Genomic DNA, 26,780 nt, shown 5'->3' with positions numbered 1-26,780 from the left:
TCTGGAGATGCTGGTTGGCCCAGCCTCTTGGGGAAGAGGAGAAGGTGCTAGGCTAAAGGAGTGACTTGGGGGGGTGGAGCCCCAACCTGTTTATAGGATCATGGCTCCTCGGAGCCTGGCAGATTCACAGTCCCATTCCCTTGGAATAGTTGCTGCCAGCCAGCGAGGGACCTGGCATCTTGGGAGGAGCTGGAGCCTGGGAGTGTCAGTATGGAAAGACTGACAACTAGGGGACCACCTGGCCATCCTCACCAGGTAACAGTGTTGCCAAGCCCTTGGGCATCGCTCAGGGCAGGGCCTGGGGCCAGGGTGCATTCTGAGAAGCCTGACATAGCTAACACCGAGGTAATTCTGACCTCTGGCAAAGGCCTGGGTCCCAGAGCTGGGGTCTCAGCCTAGGCAGAGGCCAAGGGTGGGAAGTAGAAGGTAAGGGGTTCTGTGTTTGGGGATGGGGAGTGGGTGGGGTGGATAGATGATCAGCTCTCATAAAAGTAGAGGGCCTGGGAGACCAGAGCTTTCCCTCTCCACTGTGAGTGATCAGCCAGTAGCCCCCTTAGAGGCTCTTACCCTCCTTCCCACAAAAGCTCACAGGCTGCATCAGAGAACACAGTGGCTACGTGTCACCAAAGGATACCCCACCAGGCCCATAGTTCACCACTGCAGGTAGTGAACTTCTTGGAAATGGTTGGGGCCAAGGGACCACCCTGTGTGTCTCAGGAGGTCTGCCAGGCCAACTCCCCACTCGCTGCCAGTTACTTCCCGGGCCCAAGAGATGAGGCTGCAACCAGGCCAAAGAGGTCTATAAACGACTAGCCCCACTCCTTCCATGTGCTTCCCCTTAGCCCAGATTTGTCTTCCTCTGCTGTGGACCAAGGCCAGAGGGACTGGCTCCTCAGGTCTCCCCTGGTGCCCCAGGCAGTGGCCATGACAGGGGCTAAGTGTGCTAAGCACACTGTCCTGAGGCATTTGCCTCATTCTTCAGACGTTGCCAGGTCTCTGGAACCTTGACCCTGAGACCCAGGCCTGAGTCAGATCCAGTCCAGCAGTTCCAGACTGGTGTTTCTGCAGAAGACTTGCCTGACTCAGGCCAGGGACCAGGCAATCTGGGGAAGGATAGAGAGACACCCCTCCATTGAAGGATGACACCTACTGCCCCAGCCCGTGTCAACCTGAGGTCTAGAAGACCACCCCCTCCAAGGTGGACATTAGTGTAAACGCCTTGATGGGGGGCTGGGAAGAACCCAAGGCTGCAGGAGATGGTGGTGGAGGGTTTGGACAGCCCGGGCTCAATCTGTTCCTCCCGTCAGGAGCCTGAGCCCCTGAGCCTACAGCCTTCAGCTGTGGAAGTTTCTGAAGTATCTGTCTTCATCCTCGTCTCCCTGGGGAAGGCCGGGCATCTTTTCCTGCTACCCTCTGCCTGCTCTAGGCCCAGCCCAGGGGCAAAACTGAAGCTCAAGGTGAAGTGGCTCTGGGAGCTTGAGTCGGCCCACATGCCTGGAAAACACCTTTCCTGTAGCTGATGTTGTTGGGACTGACTGAGTCCCCAAGACCAGACCCTTTACCCTCAGCCTTCAAGTCGGCTCCTGGGGCAGCCTCAGTAGTGGCCTCACCCAGCGTCTTTCCTGCTGGAAGAGGGAACTGGAGCCTGCCCTGGCAGCAGGAGCTGAGCTGGCAGGACAGGTGAAGCATCCAGGACTTGCTCTGGAACGTGCCTGCTGTGAGATCTGGGAGCATCAGCTCAGCATGACTCAGGAGACACGGGGCCTGAGGCTGTTCCTGAAGTTTCCAACCTCCCTCTCTCCAACCTCCTCTACCACACAGGTCCCTCGGTGCCAACAGGGGGAAAGGCAGCCTGCTCATTTTTCTCCTCCTGATGAAGACCCCATGGTCACAGATACTCCAGACCCCTATATGGGGACTCTAGCCCCCTTAAACTTCCTTGGGTCATATCTCCTGTCTTGAGCCAGGGTCAGCACTGAGTCTCTCCATAGGGAGGAGGCTGGAGGAGGCCCTGGGAGAAACAGTGGCTGACACTCTCAGCAGGGAGGTACTCCCAGGATCTTCCGGGAAGCTGGGCTGGGGTCCTTGCTGGAGAAGCTCTCCATAAGCATCCAGGGTCAGTCATCAATTAAGGATTGATGGGATGATTTCAGATGGGAGGACATTTCAAAAGGGAAGGGGAAGCCGCAGTGCCCTCAGGAGAATCCTATTAGTTAGTTCAATATTCATATTGGTCTAAAACAAATCTATGAAATTCTGCTGTCTATATATCCCCAGGGCAGTGGGGGAAAGTTGCATGCTTTTACAAAGAAGCGAAGTCCTGGGAAGGTAGAACAGCACAGGAGATATGAGCTCTGGCCTTAAAGATCTGGGTTTGAATCCTGACTATGTCACCTACTAACTCTGTGACCTACGGCAAGTTGACCTTTCTGAGCCTCAGTTCTCTCATCTGTAAAATGGGAGGAAAGCAGAATACTATCTTGTACTATCTTAGGAGGTTGTCAGGAGGATAAATCAAGTTGGAATACATAACATGCTTAGTACAGCACCTAGAAATATGACAAGCACTTACTAAACAGTAATAAGAGCAATCATCTGGAAACTTTACTTTTTTGCTAAGCATTCTACAGGTGTTAACACATTTAGCCTCTACTAATTCCACTACATATGAGGAATTGGAGGCACTGGGAGGTTTAGTGACTTGTCCAGGGTCACACAGCAAGTAAGCAGAGGACCAGGGTTTAGATCCAGCTATTGTGGCTGGGAGCCTGCCTTGACCACCCCACTCCACCTCCCTCAGTAGTAACTAGTCACTGTAATTACTGTCACAGCCCATCCTCTGGTGCTCTGCAACATTGATGGTTTTAGGTGTGACAAGAAATAGGGTTTCACCCTGGAAAAATATCCCGCCAGGGAACAGTGGGCTTTCTGCGATCGAGAGGCTTTTGGTGACCAGAGAGAGAAATGGGCAACAATGCTCAAATTGGGCACGGTGACTGGCCGGAAAGGAGCAACTGGGGACACTTAGAAGCCCCATGTGGCTCTAGAGCAGCCCACAGGCTGTGGCCTCGAGAATGAGGGGGAGCAGGGGCTGCCTCTGTCCTTGCCCTGTCCTGGAGTGGGGCATGGAAGCACAGCTCCCTCCTGCGCCCCAGGACCCCAGCCAGCACTTCCTCTGTCCAGGCAGTGATAGAATCTGGGTGCAGGGAGGACATGGAACCAGGTGTCTAAAAAGCCATGAAATATCTACCATTTATAAGCTCTGGCTTAGGGCGTGTAGGGTCAAAGTGTTGCTAGTGTCACTGGAGTTAAGCCCCAAGAAGGGAGAAACAAGTAGGCCTTATAGGGGGTTCGGGGTGGGGGGGGTGTTGGGTATCACGTATGCTCTGCCAGAAAGCTGACAGAAATGACAAAGATACTCAGCATGAAGATGCAGGACAGTGATGTGGGGACCCACAGGGCACTGGTCCTGAGCGACCCTGCTGTGGCCCATTGTCCTTTAAGTTTCTCTGTGGGAATAGAGAGCTGGTCTGTGGACACTGAGGCAGCCCCCAGCAGGCAGCGTCTGTGCAAAGCTGAGATGGGCCCTGGAAGGAGACTTCTGGATCACGGGCACAGAAAGGACTGATGGTGGGAGGGCACAAAGCAAGAAAGCTCCTTGGTGTCATCGCAGCACTATCTCCCCACCACATGAGGCCGAATGTCTATCGTGCAAGCACAGTGTCACCTCTACCTCAGCCCGCAGGGACTTGCTGTTAAGAACCTTGCGCAGGGTGCCCAGTAGCAGCTCCATAGCCAGGCCTCAAGAAGAACAGAAACCCTAGGCACCCGGGATCTAGGCAGTGGCAAGGCCCTCAGCAGTAGGGATGTGAGGATAGCCCCCGGGTGCCCTGTCCCCAGCAGGACTTGGTGCATCCTACTTGCCTACTGCTTGTCCTTCACCACCTCTGCTCCTTTTGCCCCTGTGCACTTGTGCCCACTCAGTTCCTTCTTCCTCCTCACTGGGCTTTTTGTCTGTGGGCTAATGTGGCCTCCCCAGTGCCTTAGTTCACAATGGCCTCTTGCTCACGGTAATGGCCTGATGCTCTTGGAGTTTCCTATTTCACACTCAAGAGAGGGTGAGTGCCCATGGCTGTCACAGATGACTGGGCTTCCCAGGGTCCAGCCTCCCTGGTGTCGAGTCCCATGTCCTGTCCAGAGGGTTGAGGGGTGCTGAACAGCAGACTCACATGCTTCACCAAAGGGCTGCCCTCTCTGGGGGCCCTGGGTGGGGGGCAACCCCAAAGTGACATGTCCAGTGTGGTGGCCATTCCTTGGCCCTCATTTCCCTGCTTTCACCACCGCACTGTGCAATCCTGTCCCTGAAGGGGAGGGGATCCCACAAATTCCACCCCCTGGGTGGCCTGCCATGCCTTGACTGCTACAGCCTGGAACCACAGCCCCGAGGATAGTGGTGGGCACAGGCTATTTGGCCCCAGAATGCCATGCAGCATCATGGAGCATCTTAGGAGAAACCTCAGCACAGACTGGTGGGCTTGAGTTTAGGCGGGAAGGACTGAATAGTCTGTTATTTCTCTCCAGGTGGAGGCCTCTGCTTGCTGGCGGCTTACTGTGAAGGTCCTGGAGGCCAGGAACCTGGGCTGGGCTGACCTGTGTGAGTAATGGTTTCCTGGGCTCCAGGGGTGCAGAGATGACCAGACCCTATGGGAAAGGCCCAGGCGAGAACCTGGGGGCTGGGCTGGTTGTGGCAGGAACTTGGTGAGTCCCCTGGAGAGGAGTGTAAGGAATTCTCTCTGACGCTGTTCTCTTGATGTTGGCAGTGAGTGAGGCAGACCCCTATGTGACCCTACAGCTGCCCACTGCACCTGGGACAAAGTTTAAAACCAAAACAATCACCAACTCCAGTCATCCTGTATGGAATGAGACCTTCAGTTTCCTGATCCAGAGTCGGGTCAAGGTAAAGGCCAGGGCCACCCTCCTAAGGACAGACTATATCCTTCTTTTGGAACACATTTCCCTCCAGGGCTCAGTCGGAGACACTGGGGAGGTGTCTTTGTTCCCAGCCTGGATAGGGCTGTGTGGGAGAGAATGTGTGACCCAGCAGCTGGCTGTGAGTCTGACCTCTGGCAAGTTGCTGGTCCTCTCTAAGGCCGTGTGTGGAAGGGAGACAGGAAGAATCCCTTCCTGATGGGGTTGTTGTGAGGTTAAATGAGATAAATGCATGGAAGCTCCTGGTACATATGGTGCCCTGGGGGACCAGCAAGCTGGGGTGGCGGCGGGGGCGGCAGGGGGTGGGGGGAGATTGGAGGTGAGGAAACACTGAAAGGATTTTATTTTTTATAAAAAACAAAGGGTGGGGGAGATTAGGAACTTTGCTGGATTTCCTTTTACTGCTTTGAAGCTTTACTATCCTTTTTATTTTGAAGTACAAAGTATGGAGGCATAATAATCTTTCCTGACTCTGGACATCAAGTAAAGCTTCAACAGGTGTGAAGTACAGTAATGAGTAAATAATGTGTCAAGTTGCTGTTCTCGGGTCCCTAGAATATTCTGGAGCTAAACATCTATGATGAGGACCCCGTCACGGAGGATGATGCCTGCTTCAAGATTCTCTATGACGTCTCAGAAGTCCTCCCTGGCCAGCTGCTCCAGAAGACCTTCTCCCTGCGTCCCCAGGTGGGTGGGGATCCCCTTGGGCCCCACCTCTCTCAGCTCCAGGCTGAGGAAGTTACAGTTTTGCCTATCTATTGGGATGCTGCTGGGTTGAATTCGTTCTGGAAAGATGGCAACCCCGCCCAGAGATTGACACATTAATAGGAAAGGAAAAGGCTTAACTAGACTGTTACAGACTGAATCACTCCGTGGAGGGATTTTAGTCATCTATGGGAGGAAGGTTTCAGTGGTGAACAACTTCCTAATGTCCATCAAAACACAGCTCAGGGTAACTAACTCTTGGGGCAGTTGTGGGATCCATCACTCCTGCTCACTGCCTCTGATCTCCCGTGGTACCCAAGGCCTGCTTTATGAAGGCCTCTGCTCTTTCTCCAGCAGGTAAGGAGTGGGAAGGCAGGGTTCTGGGGTCAGGTTCCCCACAAGAGGAACAGGAGATGGGCCCTGGGTGTCCTTAAGCCTCTTTAGGCTTGTGCTCATCCCTCTCTTCAGCCCTGCCAAGAAGAGAGAACTGCTCTCTGCAGACTTATCAGCTGTAGGTAACTTGGGCAGGTAGACCATCTTTCCCTAAGCCTCAATTTCCTCATCTGTAAAGTGGGAAGAATTGTTATACTGTGCATCCCTGAGACACTGCTCGAGACAAGACAGTGCGTTGTCAAAGAACTGTGTCAACTCCAAAGATATGTGTAAATGTTGATGACTTGTTTATCTTTGATTTCAGGGACAGGAGGAGCTGGACGTGGAGTTCCTGATGGAAAAAACGTGAGTAACAATCACACAGTCTGGGGAGTGTCTCAGGACCCAGGATTTATTTAGGGAAATGTCTTTGACCCAGATTCACCATCCCTCAGTCCCCACCCCTGCCAGTCTGGGTGGGGGGGTCTTAGAGGAAAGTCACTGCTTCCTTGGCCCCACTGTCCCTCTCTTTCCTCACCTTGCACTTTTCAGAAGCACCCCCCTCATGAATGGTACCCAGGACTTATGGTCCCTCAGCATCTCCCTGGGGAGGCCCCAGGGAGGCTGGAGGCTGGCCTGTGAGGGGACAGCCCAGTGCAGGGAGTATTCACCTTTGCCAGGCTGAGCTCCTGATGTCTTGATTTTTCCAGGTCAGAACGCCCAGAAAACCTCATCACCAACAACGTCCTTGTGGTAACCACTCTCCTCAGGCTTGTAAGGGCATCTGAGGGAGGGGCCCCAGAGCTGAAACTGAGGTAGGAGGTGCGGAAGGGACAGGCAGGGACAGAGGCTTGTGGTACTACCACCCCTGGCCTCCCAGATAGGTGGTTACCGGGGCTGTGATCAGGGGCTGGGGCTTGGAGGGGCCAGGGCCTTCAGGGAATATGGAGAGAGAGAGTTTGAGGCTCTGCAGAGAGGAGGTTGTAGCCCAAGGCTGGATGGCTGAGGGAGTGTTGGGGGAATTTTAGGTGTTCCTGACAGTGTTGTCACCTGTGATGGACTTAAGTTCTCAGCCTTGGAAGGTGGTGAGCGAGTCATGAAGGCCAGGCCGGGCTGGGGTGTTAGTACTGAAATAGCAGAGGCTCAGAGGGAGTTTCCAGTGTGGTTGCTTCCAATCTGGGGGCTCTGGGATAGCGTCAGGGGGTCAGTCAGCTCCTCCTTGAGACACTGGACAGTCCTGGTCAGCTCTTCTAAAACAGAGCAAGCTCACATAGCTGCAGTGGTAACCAATGCACTTTCTACTCAAAGCTCACAGGTGAGCAACACAGCCATGACCTGGGAGCAGGGCTGGGCCTAAGGTAAGGTAAGGCACATAGAGTCTCAAACTGAAGAAAGCATTTACCCTCAGGGTTGTGCAAGTGCCTGTTTGATGGGCTAGTATCACTTTTACAAATGCACGTTAAAATCATCATACCTAGGCAGCTGCTTTTTATCTGAGTGATGGAGACCAGTGGTGGGTTGATAAAGTCAGCAGATCTACAGGAGAGCATCGGTAACAAGACCCGGGTGGACTGTGGGTGTCAGCTGACAGGCATTACAGAGAATTCTGCGGGCTCATTTGGCCAGCAGGTCAACAGGAGGACAGCCGGGAGGTACCTTCATTGTTAACATTGTAAAGGCTTCTCCAATCATAGACCAGTGGTTTGCACGCTACTGTTTGGGGGCAGTTATGGTAGAACACACTCTCCAGATTGAGTCCAGAGAAACACAGAGAAGAAAGAACGGTGTCTGAGGCTTGGGTGGCCTTCAAGGATCCCCGATGTTTGGCAAATCTAGGAAAGCTTGGGGGTGGGGTGTGCAGGGTGGAGATTGGACTCTCCTGGCTGCTCCAGAACACCTGACTTGGCAGTTGCAGCAGATTAGAGGTGTCTCGAGTCAGGGGTTCTGCCTCCAGTCCCACTCTGGCCCTCACTTCCCGTTCTGTGTGTGGTGGATTTGGGAGAGAGGGGTTCTGAGAGCAAAGCCAAGGAGACCTCAGCTTTCCCTCCAGAGCCCCCTGCCCATGATATGGTCTGCCCCAGGCCCGAGAGCTGTCATGCCTGGATGTCCATCTGGTCAGCATTGGGAGCACAGCCACGGTCACAGGTGAGGCCTGCTCAGAACCAGGTCTGGCTTCTGCCTGAGGGTGGCTCAGAACCAGGTCTGGTCTCTGCTAGATGGGGTGACTGGAAACCTGTACAGAGTGGGAGGTGAGCAGCCGAGCAGAGCTTGCCTCTTTCTTCTTGCCCGCACTGGACAAGGGCAACAAGTCTCCTCTAGGCAGGAGGGTCCCCTGACCTGGAGGAGGCTATGTAGCAGGAGGTAGGAGTCCCATGGGGGTTGTGGGGCCCAGAAGACTGGGGAGGGCTCTTTCCAGAATCCTGTCTACCGGCCCGGGCTCCCAGGCCTTGGCCAAGTTCAAGCAGCACTGCCGATTTCCCTGGGACCCTGCCGGGATTCCTGGCTCTTGTTCCACTTGTGCTAATCTGCCCATTTTCTCCCTAGATCAGGATGAGCTGGAGTTGGTGCTGAAGGGCTCATATGAAGACACACAGACCTCTGCACTACGCACAGCATCCTTCCGCTTCCATTACATGGCAGCCCAAGAGGCAGAACTGAGTGGGCATCTGAAGGTAGGTCTTTGCTTTGGAGCTCTCCCAGCCTTGGGCCAGCTCCAGCTGTTGTGGGCCCCTCTCAGGCCAACACCAGGCTCCTGTGGCCTTGCCAGCCTCCCCCAGTTAGACACTAAGCCCTTGGCAAGACAGGGAAATCACCAGGAGCCTCAAGTGGGCATGGGGGCTGTTATGCCTTGTCAGACTGTCTGACCTTTTCAATGGCTCCTGCAATGATGCTTTTAGATTAAAATCCCATATCTGTGCCCACAAGGCCTGGCCCTTGCCCACCTCTGTTGCCTCGTCTTGGTCCACACTCCCCCTCTTTATGATGCTCTAGCCATACTTGTCTCTTCTTGCTTTTCTAACATGCCAAGTGCTTTCTCTCTTCTACCTCTGACTCCTTTCAAGGCTGCCTGATCCTCTACTTCCTCTTTCTTCTTTTAGATCTCAGCTCAAATAGCACCTCTTCAGAGAGGCCTTCCTTGACTCCCCATCTTAAATAGACCCCACACACCCCACCTTTGGTTATTGTATCATATCACACTGCTTATTTCCTTTACAACATTTTTTTTCCTTTACAACACTTACTAACATCTGTTCATTACCTAATTCATTATAAATTCATACCATAATTCAGTTAGAACCATAAATATTAGCAGGAATTTTTATAATTAGTAATTTTAATTACCATAATTATAATAATTATAAATATTGTGATTATTTTCATATTATCAGAGAGGGACTGTGTCTGGATCACTCTCTAGATACTCAGTAAGGATTGGCTGAATGAATGAATATTTCCCTCCAGAGGTTGGAAAGGAATGCCTGGACTTCAGACAAGTCAGCTGAGCACCTCACTGTGCCTCTAAGGTCCTTGGCCATGGGAAAGGAGGTGACCATTAACGTTCCTGCTACAAACGTAAGTGGCTTCAACTGGATGGGAAGTGCCAGTGAGAATAAAGATGGGGAGCCCAGGCCCCCAGAGTCTACCCACTTTCCCTCCAGGGTCTAAGACATCCTAGTTCAGTCTCTTGCTTTGATTTCAGGCCCCAGAAGTGAGGCTGCAGCTCAAGACTGAGGGCTGGTAAGGGACATTCATATCTGTGGGAGACAGTGAGGGATGATCATGGGGCAGGGGAGAGCTGTGCAAAGGCTGGCCTTTGGGGATGGGAGAAGGGAGGTTATTTGGCATCTGTTGTGGGCTTGGCCAACCAGTGGCTGAGCTATGCGGTGTCCCCTAACTCTTGGATCTTCTACTGCCCAGCCCTAAGGAGCTGGCTATGCACCTGGGCTTTGATCTGTGTGCAGAGGAGAAAGCTTTCCTGAGCAGGAGGAAGCAGGTGGTGGCCAAGGCTCTCAAGCAGGTCTTGCAGCTGGACAGAGACCTACAGGAGGATGAGGTTTGGGGGTGCAATACCTTGGAATGACCTTAAGGAAGTACCCGATTCCTATGCCCTCCCTAGACACTCTAGTCAGCAGACATGGGAGTGGACATGGAGCGGGGTAGGGGGTGGTGGTGAAGGGGGTAAGCTCTGGGGTTCTCATTCTCTTTGGGGATCTGTCCGGGGCTGAGATCTGTCACTTCCTGGGGAGGGGCTGGGTACTAGCTCTAATCCCGACTCCAATCAGGCCCTGGCCATGAGGTCCCTTCCCTGGAGCCAGGAAGTAGTTTCATCCTGAGTCCTTGCTAAGCCAGCCTATTTTTGTGTGTGGTCCAGGTCCCTGTTGTGGGCATAATGGCCACAGGAGGAGGTGCCCGGGCCATGACGTCTCTCTACGGCCACCTGTTGGCCCTACAGAAGCTGGGCCTCCTGGACTGTGTGACCTACTTCAGTGGCATCTCAGGCTCCACATGGTGAGGGCCCTGGGGACTGGAAGACATAGATGATCAGGTCCCAGAGGGGAGTGGAATAGACACCAGGGGAACCTTCTCTGTGAGGAATCCACATGGGTGTGAGCAGTCCGGTCTGACAGGTGCCAAAAGTGACTTTCTCAAAAGGGAGGAAGTAGATGTTACAGAGGTCCTGCCATGGGAGAGGCATTGTAGGACATCATTCCATGCTACCGAAGAGGTATAAGGCAGCTGATTCAGAAGGAGCTGGGTTTGAGTCTCTGCAACACCACTTCCTGGGCAACTTATTTCCTCTGATTCTCAGTTGACTCACCTCCAAAGTGGGGGTAATAGTAGTACATAGTTCATAGGACTGTAATGGGACAGCCCAAGTAAAACACTTAACATGTATGATAAGTACCAGGAACTCCAAATTGGTAGCTCTCTTCTCTTTAATTGTTGTTACCTCATTAAATCCTTATAACACTCCCTAGGGTAGTTTCTCTTACTGCCCCTAACGCATAGATGAAGAAATTTAGATGGAGAGATACTATCTTGCCTGAAGACACCACTGCCTCCCTGTATCTGACTCTGCCTATGAAGAGGTGGGGCTTTTCACTGTTAGAGATTCACTCCTTTGAGTCTTACTGAAATGTGACTTTAAGGAGTAAAAGAAGAGTAAACTCTGAGGAGTTTAGGTGATAGCTGTTGACATGCAGCATCTTAAAGGGCTTGAGGACAGGCCCATGAAGATGGGCGTAGGGTCTAGATCTGTTCCATACAATGCGGTAGCTGCTAGTCACCTGTGGATAGCAACCACGTGAAATGTGGCAAGTCCAAACTGAGATGCGTTATAAAATACACAAGGATTTTGAAGACTTAGTTTGAAAAATATAAATTTATGTCAATTTTTTATGTTGATTACATGTTGAAATTACAAATTTTAGATATATTGAATTAAAACATTATTAAAATTAATTTTTACTAGCCTTCTCTTTTTCAAAATGTACTTACTAGGAAATTTCAGATTACTTATGTGACTCACATTATATTGGACAGCGCTGATCTGAGAGAAAGCCCTGAGACACATTCTCTAGATGGGCAGGGCCTTAGCTGCAGGAGTGCCATGTTGGGAGAAGTGGGAGGGAAGTGTTGCAGTGACCCAAGCTGGACCTCCGTCTCCCTCCATATTGTCCCTTTATTCTCCCAGGACAATGGCCCACCTCTACGGGGACCCGGAGTGGTCACAGGGGGACCTCGAAGGGCCCATCAAATGTGCTAGAGAGCACCTGGCCAAGAGCAAACTGGAGGCCTTCTCCCCAGAGCGCCTAGCAAGCTACTGCCGGGAGCTGGAGCTGCGGGCTAAGCAGGGCCACCCCAAGACCTTTGTGGACCTGTGGGCTCTCGTGCTGGAGTCCATGCTGCATGGCCAGGTAGGGCACCTGCTTGCCAGGCAGGGCATATGTGCACCTGCGGGACCAGGGCAACCTTGCAGTTGTGTGTGCATTTCCCACAGGTTGAGGGAGACGGGGATCTGTGGTTAGAGGAAGTAGGAACCACAGTGTCTCAGTGTCTGCCCTACTTTGGGATGCTGCCTTTTTGAATCAGGCTATTCTTCAGTTCATTGCCACAAAATAGAAATTTATGGATCTCTCAAGAGCTTAGGGACCAGTCAATGCCAAAGTCAGTTCGGCAGTGAAATGAAAGTCTCACATTATGTTTGGGTGTCAGAGAGATTGCTTGAGCAATTTTTATTTTATCAATACTGCAATATGGAATGTATTCTTCTTCTCTATCTTCATGGCAGTGTTAAAAGCACAGACTCTGGAGCCAGATTCCCTGGGTTTAATCTCAGTACCTCTTACTAGCTATATGTTCTTATGCAAGTTACTTAACCTCTCTGTGCCTCAGTTTTCTCATTTGTTCAGGGGGGATGAGAGAGAGGGGAGATTTAGTGAGAACAGCTCTCACCTCAAGGCATTGTTGTGAGCATTCTGTAGTGCTTTGGGATAGAGTAAGCATTAAGTATTAGGTATTATATTTCTTTACTGTTATTGTAACACCATTAAGACAAAACTGAGGGTATGCATTTTTTTTTTACATTGCTTCTTTTTTTTTAATTTTTTTTTAATGTTTATTTCTGAGACAGAGAGAGACAGAGCATGAGCGGGGGAGGGCAGAGAGAGAGGGAGACACAGAATCCAAAGCAGGCTCCAGGCTCTGAGCTGTCAGCACAGAGCCCGACGCGGGGCTCGAACTCACAAACCGTGAGATCATGACCTGAGCTGAAGTCAGTTGCTCAACTGACTGAGCCACCCAGTCACCCCTTTACATTGCTTCTTTAAGGAAGAAGCACTATTTTCCCACTATTGTTTTACCACATATAATTATGCAAATGTTTCTTTTAAAGTATGTGGAACAACTAAAACACAAAAGGTCAGCATTCATAATTAAAAGTAAACTATCAAATATATTAGCAGAGAAAGGATTCTTGTCTTTCTTATTTTTGGGAATCAGGAGTTTGACCAGGAAAGATTTTTTATAAATGAATGAGTGCCCAAAATGGCTTTGTTTTGAATTTTTCTTTAAATGTTATTCTTGCTGGCAAGCACAATGGTATTTGGAAATTACCAACCATTCTTGTTTTGTATTTATTAGTTTAAAAACATTTATTATAAAAATCAGTATTTCTTATTTAAATATTATGATAATCTTCAGATTATCAAGATATAAAAATCCTGATAAGAAAATGCATAAAGCAGAAAGAATAACGTAATGAATATGCACAATCTCGCCAACCAGCCTCAGAAATATAATGTTACAGAAAGAGTTGAAGCCCCCTGTGGCTCACTCCCCAGTCCCATTTCCCTCCCACCCCAGAGGGAACCACCATCCTGAATTTGGTTTTATCATCACACTCATATCTTCGGTCTTACACGTTATTGTATTGTATAATACAAAACATAAGTACATAACATACTTTACTTTTATTGTTTATCTTATTATACACCTTTTATTATACATCCTTAAGAAAAATATAATGTTACTTGTAGAAATGGTTTTGTACAAGTCCCCTTGTGCACAAATGTTAGAGATTCTCTGAGTCTTGAAGATACACACCCAGCAGTGGACTTATCAGGCCATTGGGCACATGTATCGTTTGCTTTCCTACCTATTGCCAAATTGTTCTCCAAATTGTTGTCCAGAAAGGCTTCATTAATTCACACCCCTACCATCAATGTATCATGGTTTCTTTTTCTTACGTGCTCTTTAAAATTTTAATTTTTTGATCATTTTATGGGTGCTATACAAAATTTTGTTATAGCTTTCCATTTCCTTGATATTGATATATTTATTAATTAATAGCAATTAATATTAATAATTAAGAATATTTAAAATTCAATAAATATTTAATTTAATATTTAATTTATAATATCTAAGTATAGAATAGAATATATAAAATATATAATATATAAATATAAATATATAATTTAATATTTAATAAATGTTTAATAAACTTAATAATTAATAAATAATAATTAAAATATCTAAATATAATTTAAATATAAAAATAATAAATATAATATTTAAAAATAATTAAAATAATAATTAATATTAATATATTATTATCCATTTCTGGATATTAATCCTTTATCAGTTCTATTAGATTTTGATACATAGTTTTAATATAATCCAGTGTCTCATTATGTTATTTATGGTTTGTGCTTTTAGGGTCTTGCTAGAGAAATCTTTCTCCCTCCTCAAGTTATAAAATCTCTTTTTTTTTTTTTTTTAACATTTTTTTTTTCAACTTTTTTTATTTATTTTTGGGACAGAGAGAGACAGAGCATGAACAGGGGAGGGGCAGAGAGAGAGGGAGACACAGAATCGGAAGCAGGCTCCAGGCTCCGAGCCATCAGCCCAGAGCCTGACGCGGGGCTCGAACTCACGGACCGCGAGATCGTGACCTGGCTGAAGTCGGACGCTTAACCGACTGCGCCACCCAGGCGCCCCTAAAATCTCTTCCTATATACCCTTATTAAAGTGTTAAAGATTTGTTTTCCACAATTAGAACTTTAATCTACTCAGAATATATCTTCAAGTATTATGTGGACTTGAATCCATTTTTTTTTTCCTATATGGATAGCAAACCTTCCTAATGCCACTTGTTGATTCTTCTTTCTCTACAAGTCTGCATTGCTACTTGTCTCACTTGTCAGCTCTCACACACTCACGGGACCCTTCCTGAGCTCTCTTCCATTCGAATGGGGCCGATTCCCTGTGCCAACACTACCCTGGCTTAGTGACTCCACATTTGTAGTACGTGCCGGTATTTGACAGGGCTGACTTACCCCCACCTGCCACCTTGGTTTTTCTCAGAATTGTCTTGGCTCCTTTTGGGCCTTAGCTCTTCTATACGTGTAATGCAATCAGCCAGTCAAGTTTCATGGGAAAATTTTTGGAATTTTTATTGAAATGGCATTAAATTTATAAAACCAATGTAATTACTTGAAATATTTTTATTTTATTAATATATCCTGTGTGTTGTTTAGGTCTATTATTTAAGTTCATGTTCTGGTGTGAGGATACAGTGTTTTATTAGTGGCTTTCCCGTCTGGTGGAGGTATGGTTACTATAGAGTTGGGAGAAGCTTCTTTTAAGTTTATTTATGATGTGCTATAAAATGCAGTTTGATCTGAGGCTATAAAGAACACTCTTATTTAATTACCCTTTGATTCTCCAGTAATGACTTCATGCATGGTTTTATGTACAAGGTTTATAGTCTTTTTTTAAAAGACAAACTTAATAAGGTTTTGGGGTTTTTGGTTTTTTTGTGGTTTTTTTTTTTTTTTTTTTTTTTTTTTGGTTCACCAGGAAAAAAATCTTATGATCTTGTTGAACAAACAATGTGTCCTTAAAAATGAGCACTGGTGTGGTTTTAAAATTTTTATTTCAATATTAAAGCTTTTCAAATAGTCTTTTTTTCTTAGTTATCTGCCTTATCTCTTAAAGCTAACATTCGCTGTATGCTTTTTAAAAACTTTTTAATGTTTATGTATTTTTGAGAGAGAGAGAGAGAGAGAGGGAGTGCAAGCAGGAGAGAGGCAGAGGGAGAAGGAGACAGAGGATCCGAGGTGGGCTCTGTGCTGAGAGCAGACAGTTCGATGTGGGCTCAAACTCACAAACCATGAGATCATGACCTGAGCCGAAGCCGGACACTTAACCAACTGAGCCACCCAGGTACCCCCACTGCATGCTTTTTAAAATAATTATTTAATCAGAAAAAATGTAGTATGTATTTCAAATTTAAGTTGCTGGGTAGAAGCATTTATTATCTCCCTGCTATACCAATCCATGGCTCCAAAAGTCATTTTACATGTCAGAAAATAGAACTCCATAACAAATCACAGTTTCATTAATATTAAGTATTATTAGAGAAATAGTATAACCTGAACTTTACACAGAACGACGTTATTAGTCTACACACTTCTATAATATTGTCGTGGTTTTGTAAAAACCTGCTTGAAAATACACCAGTTATAATCAGTGCTTTTCAAACTATGTCTCTCACACATTTTTCTTTTATCTTTTGCTGGCAAGCACTGAACTGCTTAGAATCTACTCACCATTCCTCAGGAAGAAACTCGGTTTTTCTCATGTTTTCCTGAGTTAAGAAGGTCTTACGTGTTTTTCTTCAATTCTAGACAGAAAGGCTTTGCCTTTAGTTCCGCCCCCTCCACCCCCCAACCCCAATGCAGTGCCTAGACCACATGAACCCATGGCCAACACTGCACTCAGCTTCCACACCTCAGGGAGACTCCTGAGTCATCAGACTGGTGCTCTGAAGGGTTGGGGATGCTCATTTGGAAACTGGGGGTCTGGAGATCCAGAGGCTTGCCACCACTTCCTGGTGAGCTATTAGAAAGAAAAAGAGGGGCGCCTGGGTGGCTGTCAGTTAAGCATCCTACTCTTGATTTCCACTCAGGTCATAATCTTACAATGGTGAGATTGAGTCCTGCATGGGGCTCCATGCTGGGTGTGGAGCCTGCTTGGGATTCTCTCTCCCCCTCTTGCTTTGTTCTCTCTCTTCCAGTCTCTCTGTTCCTCTCTCTCTCTCTCTCTCTCTCTCTCTCTCTCTCTCTCAAAAAAAAAAAAAAAAAAAAGGAAGAAGAAGGCTGGGTATTATTTCAGGAGATGGTGGAGTGTGCTGACCCTCTCCCCCAGGTCAGAAATGGTTCATCTGGAGTAAATAAAGGACACATTTTCCCTCATCGTACAAGACAAAAGAGCAGACAAACAGGATGCCTAAATAAAAAGAAGAGAATTGGAGAATTATTACCCTTTGAGAAGGGAAATTGCAGGTATTGATCAAGATCCTCCTCTCTTCACTACATACACACTTCACACCTGAGGGACTGACTTGTACGTATGACAAATAGTGCCAGGGGCTTAAGCTATATTTGGGGATTCTTCCTGTGGTTTCCCTAGAACTCAAGTCCTATTGGGCACTAGTGCAGAACTAGGGGAAAAGATGATGCATCAGTGACAGAGGCTGCAGGGGGAAGATGGGGTACACCGGGCGTGTGGGAGGGGTCTCCTCACTGGAAAGGTAGGGCTAGCATCCTGGGACGTACATCTGCTGATCATCAGAATCACCTGGCGAGACCAAAGAAAAAGCAAATTCCTAAGTGGTTTTTGCTGATTCTCAGGAGGAAACCCAGTAATCTGTATGTTTAATTTAGCACATTCTCCAAGTAAATCAGATCATAAGGGCTGATAGGGCAGTTTGGGAAACCCCTAGGTCTGGCTACTGAGTGCGGTGCCTTCCAGTTCAGAGGGCCTAAGAGAGGGACGGTGTGTCTGTGTCTGGCAGAAGCAGCCAGAACCTGTGGAAGCCTCGTTCCCCAGGTGGGGCTCCAGCCAGCCACCGCCATTAACCTTGCTGATGCTGGAAATGAACCCTATTTGCATCCTTGGTCCGGGATAGAGGGAGACCTTTCTGTGCTCCTAGAACTCCGTGAGGTTCTGTGGAGGCTCCTCGATAAGGCGAGCCACAGTCCTTGCCATCAAGGCAGAACTTGGAGTTTTATTGAAGAGAAAATTGGAAACAGAGGCAAGACTAATCAACGGGGTACAACTTCAACTGTGCAAAGCAGGAAAGAAGAGGGTGAAGAGGGAGAGGCAAGGATGACCGGAAAGCATTTTGGAAGGGCTGAAACTTGAACTGCATCCATGTGAATCTAGAAGGGACAGCCCATCCCCTGACAGAGCTTACAATGTGTACTGAAAGGGGATTCCTGTGTCCTTTCTGGAAAGCAATGTATGTGTGTGTGTGCCTTTGTGTCCATGTGTCAGGGCCCACATCCACTCCACCCTTGAACCCATAAGGATGGGGCCAACGGAATCATAGGAGCAGAGGTAGGGTATTGCTGTTGACACAGTAGTCCTTGTGAATGGCATTCTTTTGAGACATGTGCAGTGCACAACCTCCATAGTCCCCCATGGTGACCCTGAATCTGGTCAGAATATGGGGGTGGGAGTGTAAACTGGATGGGTGCACCCACCCATGCCACCCAAATTCCAGCGGGGAGCTGCCTCCTCCCCCTCAGCCTGTGCCTCCAGGATGCTCCCTACCTCACTTAAGCCCTCATGCCTCCCACCCCAGGTGATGGATCAGAAGCTGTCGGAACAGAGAGCTGCACTGGAGCGGGGCCAGAACCCTCTGCCCCTCTACTTGAGCCTCAACGTCAAAGAGAACCATCTGGAGACCCTGGACTTCAAGGGTACAGTCTTTAGTCCTGTCCACACTACCCTCCAACACACACACACACACACACACACACACACACACACACACACACACTCATACACACACGTACGTGCATACCTCCTGTGCACCCAGCAGGCCTTCAGAGGATTCAAACAGGAAACTCGTACACAGAGTGCCCAGCCTTCTGGAAGGGAGGAGGTTCTGATGGGCTAATGAGCCAGGGAGCAGAGCCCACTCTCCTGGTTGTGGGGTAGTGGGGATGTGGTCAAGGGGCTGGGTGGAGGAGTGGTGAGCCCAGGAGTCAGCCAGGCAGAGAGGAGGCTAAGGCCTGTGTGGGGGGGCAGTGTCTTTGGCCCCTGTCAGAGCTGGGGCTCTCCTCAACCCACTCTCCTCTCATTCCTGCCTTTTGCTCCTATTCCTACAGAGTGGGTAGAGTTTTCACCCTATGAGGTGGGGTTCCTGAAGTATGGAGCCTTTGTCCCTTCTGATCTCTTTGGCTCTGAGTTCTTCATGGGGCGGCTGATGAGGAAGCTCCCTGAGTCCCGGATCTGCTTTCTGGAAGGTGAGTGATGGTCACTCGGAAGATTCTAGCCAGTCCTGGGCCAGGCCTCATTGCCCAGACATGATTCCCATACTCGGGTCTGGCAGAGCCCCTGGAGGTGGGGGAAACTGGAGTTGGGCTGTGGGGAAAAGCCATTGCAGGGGCAGCCCACCTGACTCCCCTCTTCCGTCCCCACCCTCCAGGTGATGGGAGGCAGGGTGCTGAGGCTTGAGGGTGACTTCGGTGGGGGTTTGACCTTCAGGTATCTGGAGCAACGTTTTGTCCCTGAACTTGCTGGATGCCTGGTATGACCTCATCAGCTCTGATGACACCTGGAAGCAGCATGTCAAGGACAAAATTAAGAACCTGGGTGAGAAGGGGGGACAGTGCGAGGAGCCTGAAATGAGTCTACTTCCTCTTCAGGTGCTTGGGGGAGGGCACTATCAGAGGGGAGGCAGGGCCAGGCATTTCCAGGCCTTTCACTGGACCAATGTCTTTCTCTGAACCCAGAGGAGTCTCCTGCCTCCGTGAGGACCTCCTCACGGCTGGAGGCCTCCTGGCTGCAACCCGGAACAATGCTGGCCAAGGCATTTAAGGGCTTCCTGACAGGCAGGCCGCTCCACCAGCATAGTCTCAACTTCCTTCGGGGCCTCCAGTTGCACCAGGACTACTATAGCCAGAGAGACTTCTCCACCTGGGCAGGTGAGGGCCCCTGCCGTGTATCCCCAGGTGACAGGCTTAGGCTCCCAGGTGGAAATGGACCATGGCTAGGACCGGCGGGGGACTTGGGGGGAGGTGGGGTCATAGCATTCCCTTCCAGGGTTGGCCTGCGGAAGGTCTTGGGAAGGGCTGGGGTGGTGTGTGCTTTCAGGGAGTGATTCCAGAAGTTAGAAGGGGACATGGAGGGAAATGTAGTATGAAAGGTAGATGATCTGTGGTGGAGAGGCTGCCTCTGACTATCACTGCCTCCCCCATTAGACTGTGAGCTAGACTCCACCCCTGGTCAGCTTACGCCTCAGGAGCCACAGCTCTGCCTGGTAGATGGCGGCTACTTCCTCAACACCAGCTGTCCCTCCATGTTCCGGCCAGGCCGCAGACTGGACCTCATACTCTCCTTCGACTACTCCCTATCCTCACCCTTTAAGGTGCTTCTGGTCACCTCATGGGAACCCTCTGGGGCCTGGAGCCAGGCCATGCTCCAGGGGCAAGCAAAGGGCCACTGGGCCACTGGCCCTGACTTCCTGGGTCCCCAAGGGGAAGGAAGGGTGACAGGCTCTAACCCACAGACTCCTGCCAGGGTCCTTGGTTGAGAAGGGCTATGAAGGTACTGGGGCCCTGGGCTCCCAGGACAGGCAGATGGGAGGTAGCTCACCACACCCACCCCAAGAAGAACAGCTAGACAGAACTGGGAGGAGACCCTGGCCTGTCCACATCCATCCCCTCAGGCCCCCCTGGGGGGGACCTAGGAACAGAAGTGGGTCCCCTACTGAGGCTCTCTAGGCTCTGGGATTTGAATAACCCAGATAAAAAAAATTTTTTTTAATGTTTTTATTTATTCTTGAGAGAGAAAGAGAGACAGCATGAGTGGGGGGGGGGGAGGGGAGCAGAGAGAGAGGGAAACACAGAATCCGAAGCAGGCTCCAGGCTCTGAGCTGCCAGCACAGAGCCCGACATGGGGCTCGAACTCACAAGCCGTGAGATCATGACCTGAGCCAAAGTCGGACACTCAACTGACTGAGCCACCCAGGTGCCCTGTGAATAACCCAGATTTGAATCCCAAGTGGGAGCAAGGGTGCTAGGTCTATACCTCACCTAAAGATTTTAACCAAACAACATTGAAGATCACTGGAATCCTTCGCCTCCCTCCAAGGCACTAGACCCCACGCAGGTCAGAACCAGGTTGTCTTGACACTGAGCAGTCAGTTTGGGCTAGAGCTATCCTAGCATTTTCAAGAGCACTGACCTGGGATGGCCAGGAAGTAGCTGGTTCTCTCTGGGCCCCCCTCTCCCCAACCAGACGCTGCAGCAGACTGAGCTGTACTGCCGGGCCCGGGGACTGCCATTCCCTCGAGTGGACCCCAACCCTCAGGACCAACACCAGCCAACAGAGTGCCACCTCTTCTCGGACCCCACTCACCCTGATACCCCTGTCCTGCTGCACTTCCCACTGGTCAATGCCTCCTTTAAGGACCACTCAGCCCCTGGTAAGGCATCCCCTCCCTTCCTAACAGCCTGGCAGCCTGGACCCTCAGAGGCACGGCCTGGGTCCTTCCCAGCACTCCTGTAGCCAGCAAAGGGAGGGGGTCTTCAGGCTAGTCCCACCCAGTTTGGGACATGGCAGTGTGCTGACTTCTGTTGTGGGTGCTGCATCCTCACAGGGGCTCTCTGTTGGCACAGTCACTGTGATGCTGTCCTCTGTCATGACCCCAGGCACCCCTCCCCCGGCCTCCCTAGCTACACCTGGGCTCCTCAGCAGTCCTGTTCCGTGGTGGTATATGGGAATCCCTGTACCAGAGGTCTGCGTTGTCCCCCCGTCTGCAGTCATCTCCACCTGTGCTTAGGCCCCACATTGTTGGACTGCTAGACAGCCAGGACAGAGAGGCCCTGGGCCCCTTGCTCTCAGATTCCCCTGAAGCTACCTGAGATTTCAGTTGGCTTCTGCCCTCCCACCCCAGCCCAGCCTGCCGTCTTTTCTCAGGAAGCTGGGACTCCACTCTGGGGCCCCTGAAATGTAAACCCTCATCACAGGCCTTCCAATCCTCACCTCCTGTCAGTGGGTCAGACCTTTAACTCCTCTGGTGGGAAAACTTAACTTCTACCTTTGTACGTTATTCCTGGCTTGCTGGTTCCCATTCTAATTCCAAACCTTCCAGCTCTACCCTTAACAGGCTCAGCCCACGTTGCGGAATTCTCTTTCTCTCTCAACAAAGACTGGTTCTTACAAAGCAAAAATCCCTTTGGTTTTCAGACTCTTGGCTGAATCTTTCACTGACCTGACTTTGTTGTCCCACTGTTTCCACCTTGCCCCTGAAGGTGATACAGAGAGATACTGTGAGGTTCCCTTTATAGTGGAAGTGCATTGCTATGAGGAAGTGTGGGGAGCAGCAAACCCTTCAGATCTCAAAATAGTGTGTTTATATACTAGCCACATTTATATTTCTGGGCAAAGGACATAGAGGGCAGAGGACAGCAAGGAGCCCCTTCAGTGAGGAACAGCGCCCCCCTGTGCCCAGTCGCAAGGCTTCATTCTGCCCACCCCTGGAGGCCTCTGGGTCCTACTCCTAACCCCTCCCCTCTCTGGACAGGTGTCCTACGCAGCCCCACAGAGCTCCCAGCTGGCCAGGTGGATCTCACTGGGACCGCCTCACCCTATTCCCTATTCAACATGACCTACAAGGAGGAAGATTTTGATCGCCTGCTGCAGCTTAGTGACTACAATGTACGGAACAGCCAGGATGCCATTCTGCAGGCCTTGAGGATGGCCGTGAAACACCGGGCCCTGGGGGCCAGGCCTCCAACAGCACAGAATTGAGGCTGCTCAGGGACCCGGCACCCTGAAGACCCTCCAGGGGCTGAGGGCTTAACCCGAGCACAGCTGGCTACAGCCACAGCCCTCCAGCCCTCACTGGGCTGGAGTTCTGGGCTGTCCCAGGCCTGGGCTTCCTCGGCAGCCAGTCTCACGACCCAAATTCTCCCTCACGTTCATCGCTGGCTTGAGAGGAGCTGAAAGTGAGTTCCTCACCAGACCAGAGTGTAGAATAGTGGTCCGACCGGACAAAAGTGCATGTGTGACTACTTTCATGCTGAACAGAACAGATTTGGGGTACACGCTTGAGGCTTGAGACTAGGAGTGGGGACAAGCAGGGCAAGGGATGGCCTGACTGAGAGGTGGCTCCAGGCATCAGGAATCACAGTATGTCCTGAGAGTCCCCTCTTCGTCCCCTCCTCCTTTTTCTCATCCTCCTTTTATACTCTTTGTAAGCAACTTTAGTGAGCTATAATCCACATACCACATAATTCATCCATCTATAGCGTATGACTCTGTGGTTTTTCCTTGTGCGGCTTCCACCGTCATCACTTTGAGAAGATTTTCACTTCCCCGGGAGGAAGACCCTCATCCCTTAGTTGTCAACGTCAACCCTCCCTCCCCAGCCCTAGGCAACCACTAATCTACTTTCTGTCTCTACAGATTTGCTTATTCTATTTCATATAAATGGAATCCTATCTATTGCGTCTGGTTTCTTTCACTTAGCGTAATATGTTCAAGATTGATCTACATTGTAGCAGGTATCTCTGCTTCACCCCTTTCCAAGGCTGAATGCAATTCCGTTGTGTAGATGGCCCAACTTCACCTAATGGTCATTGGTTAATGGGCCCTTGGGTTGTTTCCACTTGTTGGCAGTTATGAATAATGCTGCTATGAGCATTCATATACACACTTGTATGTGGACAGTGTTTTTCATTGCTTTGCATGTATACCTAGAAGTGAAATTGCTGGGTCTTATGGTAATTTTCTGCTTAGCCTTCTGAGGAACCGCCAGCTAGTTTTCCAAAGCTGCTGCAACGTTTTCCACTGCTGTCAGCATTGCACGAGGGTTCCAGTTTCTCCACATCTTTGCTGACACTTGTTTTACTCATTATTTTCTGTCTTTTGCATTTTAATTGTCCATGTGGGTGCAAAGTGGTATCTTCGTATCTTATCAGCATTCCCCTAATGGCTAATGATGTTAAGGCTCTTTTCACATACTGTCGGCCTTTTGCATTTCTTCTTTTATCTATTCAGATCTTTTTGCCCGTTTTGACTGGATTATGTATCTTTTTATTATTGTAAGAGTTCTTTATATTTTCTACATACAAATCCCTGATCCCTGATATATGATTTGCAGGTCTTCTCCCAATCTATGGGTTGCCTCTTCACTTTCTTGATGATATCCTTTGAAGCAGGGAAGTGTTTTTTATTGTGATGGTGCCATTTATATTTTCTTTTGCTATTTGTGCTTTTGGTGGCATATTTAAAAAAACCATTGTCTAATCCAAGGTCATGAAGATTTACACCTATGTTTTCTTCTAATAGTTTTATAGTGTTAGCCCTTACATTTAGGTCTTTGGTCCATTTTGAGTTAACTCTTGTATATGGTGTGAAATAGGGGTTCAACTTCACTTGTTTGCATGTGGATATCCAGTTATTCCAGCACCATTTGTTGAAAAGGCAGTTTTTTCCCCACTGAATTGTCTTGACACCCTCACCGAAAAATCAGCTGTGAACGCAAGGGTGTCTATCTGTGCTCCTTTCATTGATCTGTTTGTCTATCCTGATGTTATACCACACTGTTTTGATGGCTGTAGTATGTAGTCTGTTTTGAAATCAGCAATTGTGAGCCTTCCAACTTTGTTGGGCATGAATAAGGGTTAAGTAACTTAAACTCAAAAGTGCAAAGCCAGCACTGGAACTGGAGATTTCCTTTCCTTTCCTTTTCTTTTCTTTTCTTTCTTTCTTTCTTTCTTTCTTTCTTTCTTTCTTTCTTTAATGCTTACTTATTTCTGAGAGAGAGAAAGAGAGAGAATGAGTGGGGGAGGAAGAAATACTTCAGGAGAGAGAGGGAGACACAGAATCCTGAGCAGGCTCCAGGCTCTGAGGTGTCAGCACAGAACCTGACGCACGGCTCAAACCCATGATCCGTGAGATCATGACCTGAGCTGAAGTTGGACACTTAACCAACTGAGTCACCCAGGCGTCCCTGGAGGCTTTAAAATCAAGCCAGGCTGTCACACCACACTGCATGTTTGGGTACTTACTTTATGGCATGTCCTACTGTACAATGAAGAATTAACCATACCTGAACAGAGGTCAGGCCTTTGCTCTGGGCTACTGAGCGGTGATCTCTTCATCCCTTGAATGGCCTGCCTGACGGGAGTGTCTTTGTTTGCCTGGGAATCTGGCCGCTGCACAGCCTTATAGTGTGATTTGTGATGGGGACTCTGGAACAGTCGGTATTAGTTGCTGCCTAAGAACTGGGACTAGAAGAACTGGGACTAAAGCCATGAGCCTGACAGACCAGTGGAGACCAAAGTCAGCCTCATGGGCAGTATGTGATCAAGCCCCAGGAAAAACTCTGCACAAAGGCTCAGGTGAATCTCCCTAGTTGGTAATATTCTGTGGGTATTGTCACACACTGTGGTGGATGAGGGCAACACCGTCGGGTCCGTGACCGTGTGGGGAGGGCATGACTGGGAGCTCCATGTTTAGACCCCTCCTAGACTCTGCCGTGTGCATCTCTCCCTCTGGCTGGCTTCAGTCTGTACCCTCTCACTGTCAAATAAACGGTAATTGTAAGTAGAGATCTTTCCTGAGTTCTGTGAGTCATTCTGGCCAATTATCAAAGCTGAGGTGCTGGGGACCCTGGAATTGGTAGCCAGCTGATCTGAAGTGAGGGTCATCCCGGGACCCCTGAACTTCCAGCTGGTGTCACGAGGGCTCTCTTGTAAAGGGGATGTTCCCTCAAGCTGCAGTTTGGTAACTCCCTTGCAAGTGGGGTCAGAAGTCCCGGGCAGACTCGGCAGTCTGGAGGACTGTTCCCTCAACCTTGAGGTTTGGCTGACTCAGGGCACCTATGTTCTGGGGACTGACAGGGGCACAAGTAGGAAAAAAAAAAAAAGAAGAAGAAAGAAAGCAAGACTTATTCCATTTGGGGAGCTTTCTCTAAAGCCAGAGAGAGCCAGAGTTCTGTGCGTCCCAGAGCCGGCTGGACTGAGGCTCAAGGCCACCCCTGATGCATGAGTGTGCATGTGTGCGTGTGAGCAGGTTTGTCTCCCACTGCCACCGCCCCCCAACCTGCTGCTCTTACCCCAGGCTCCCTGATTACCTGAGGTCTCATCAGCCCCATCCTGATCCAAGTGAGGCCTACAACTCAGGCAGCTGTCAGGCCCACCCACAGTCTCCATGTGGATTGTGCAAGGCTCTTCCTGCAGCCTGTGGGCCCCTCCTGGGCAAGGCCCAGACCCAGGGCTTGTCTCAGGGACAGGAAGGCCCTCCAAGCTGCCTCATCGCTGCTCCTGGGTCTGTGCTGGCAATCTGCTCTCTGACCAACACGGCTTGTGGCAGTGGGGATGCAACGAGTGAACTGAAGGATATTTTATTTTCCTGTTAAATTTGATTTAACAAGGTATAGACCAAATGAGAATAGTATAAAAGTAATTGCTTGATAAAATTCAACACAAATGCAAGATTTATGAAAAGCTCTTAATATGTTAGGAATGGAAGGGCATTTACTTAACCAGATATAGAGTATCCGTGATGATTAATTCTATGTCAGCTTGGCTGGGCCACAATGCCCCAATAGTTAGTCAAACGGTATTCTAGATGTTTCTGTGAAAGTGTTTTGGGGATGAGATTAACATTTATATCAGTGGACTTGAGTGAAGCAGATTACTCTCCACAACATGGATGAGCCTCATCTAATCAACTAAAGGCCTTAATAGGACAGAGACTGACCTACCATAGCAAGAGGGAAAGCTGCTGGCAGACTGCATTTGGACCCCTTGCAACTCTTCCCTGAGTCGCCAGTCTGCCAACCTTCCCTGCAGATTTTGGACTCACCAAGCCTCCATGATTGTGTGAGCCAATTCCTTACAGTAAATCAATCTCTCTCTTCCCTTCTCCCTTCCCCTTCCTCCTTCTCTTTCTCATATATGTGTTTATATATGTATCTCCTGTCGGTTCTGTTTCTCTGAATAACCCTGACTAATACAGTATCTATTAGAAAGAAAAAAACTGCCCTCTCATCCTGAATGGTGAAATCTTAGACTCATTTCCATACAGTTCAGGAAGACCAGGATGCCTGTCAACTCCATTTCTTGATAACTGTTTCCTGGAGCTCATTTCTGTTTCTGTGGGCTGGGAGTCCAGGCATGACGTAA

General features: G+C 49.3%; 1 protein-coding gene across 1 annotated transcript; it reads left to right on the top strand.

The window, feature by feature from the left end:
- Positions 1-108: 108 nt before the first annotated feature.
- PLA2G4D (phospholipase A2 group IVD) lies at positions 109-25,202 on the top strand. The gene is made up of 20 exons (XM_025919597.2): positions 109-255; positions 4,582-4,654; positions 4,821-4,957; positions 5,545-5,676; positions 6,392-6,432; positions 6,777-6,819; positions 8,148-8,211; positions 8,611-8,738; positions 9,529-9,639; positions 9,767-9,804; positions 9,985-10,120; positions 10,439-10,575; positions 11,762-11,984; positions 18,218-18,335; positions 18,747-18,884; positions 19,126-19,233; positions 19,374-19,565; positions 19,842-20,008; positions 20,881-21,067; positions 22,169-25,202. Exons 1-20 carry the CDS (start codon positions 211-213, stop codon positions 22,393-22,395), a joined length of 2,445 nt encoding a protein of 814 aa, XP_025775382.1. The 5' UTR covers positions 109-210; the 3' UTR covers positions 22,396-25,202.
- The last annotated feature ends 1,578 nt before the right edge of the window (positions 25,203-26,780 follow it).

The sequence above is a fragment of the Puma concolor genome, chromosome B3 (assembly GCF_028749965.1).
Source record: "Puma concolor isolate L17-30 chromosome B3, mPumCon1.1.hap2, whole genome shotgun sequence".
Taxonomy (NCBI): Eukaryota; Metazoa; Chordata; class Mammalia; order Carnivora; family Felidae; genus Puma; species Puma concolor.
The sequence above is the reverse complement of the archived record's forward strand: the minus strand, read 5'-3'. Positions and strand labels throughout refer to the sequence as shown.

Coding starts and splice junctions, on each gene's coding strand:
- PLA2G4D (XM_025919597.2), top strand. CDS start 211: ATGGAAAGACTGACAACTAGGGGACCACCTGGCCATCCTCACCAG. Junction 4,958..5,544: donor TGATCCAGAGTCGGGTCAAG/GTAAAGGCCAGG, acceptor TCGGGTCCCTAG/AATATTCTGGAGCTAAACAT. Junction 6,820..8,147: donor TCACCAACAACGTCCTTGTG/GTAACCACTCTC, acceptor GGTCTGCCCCAG/GCCCGAGAGCTGTCATGCCT.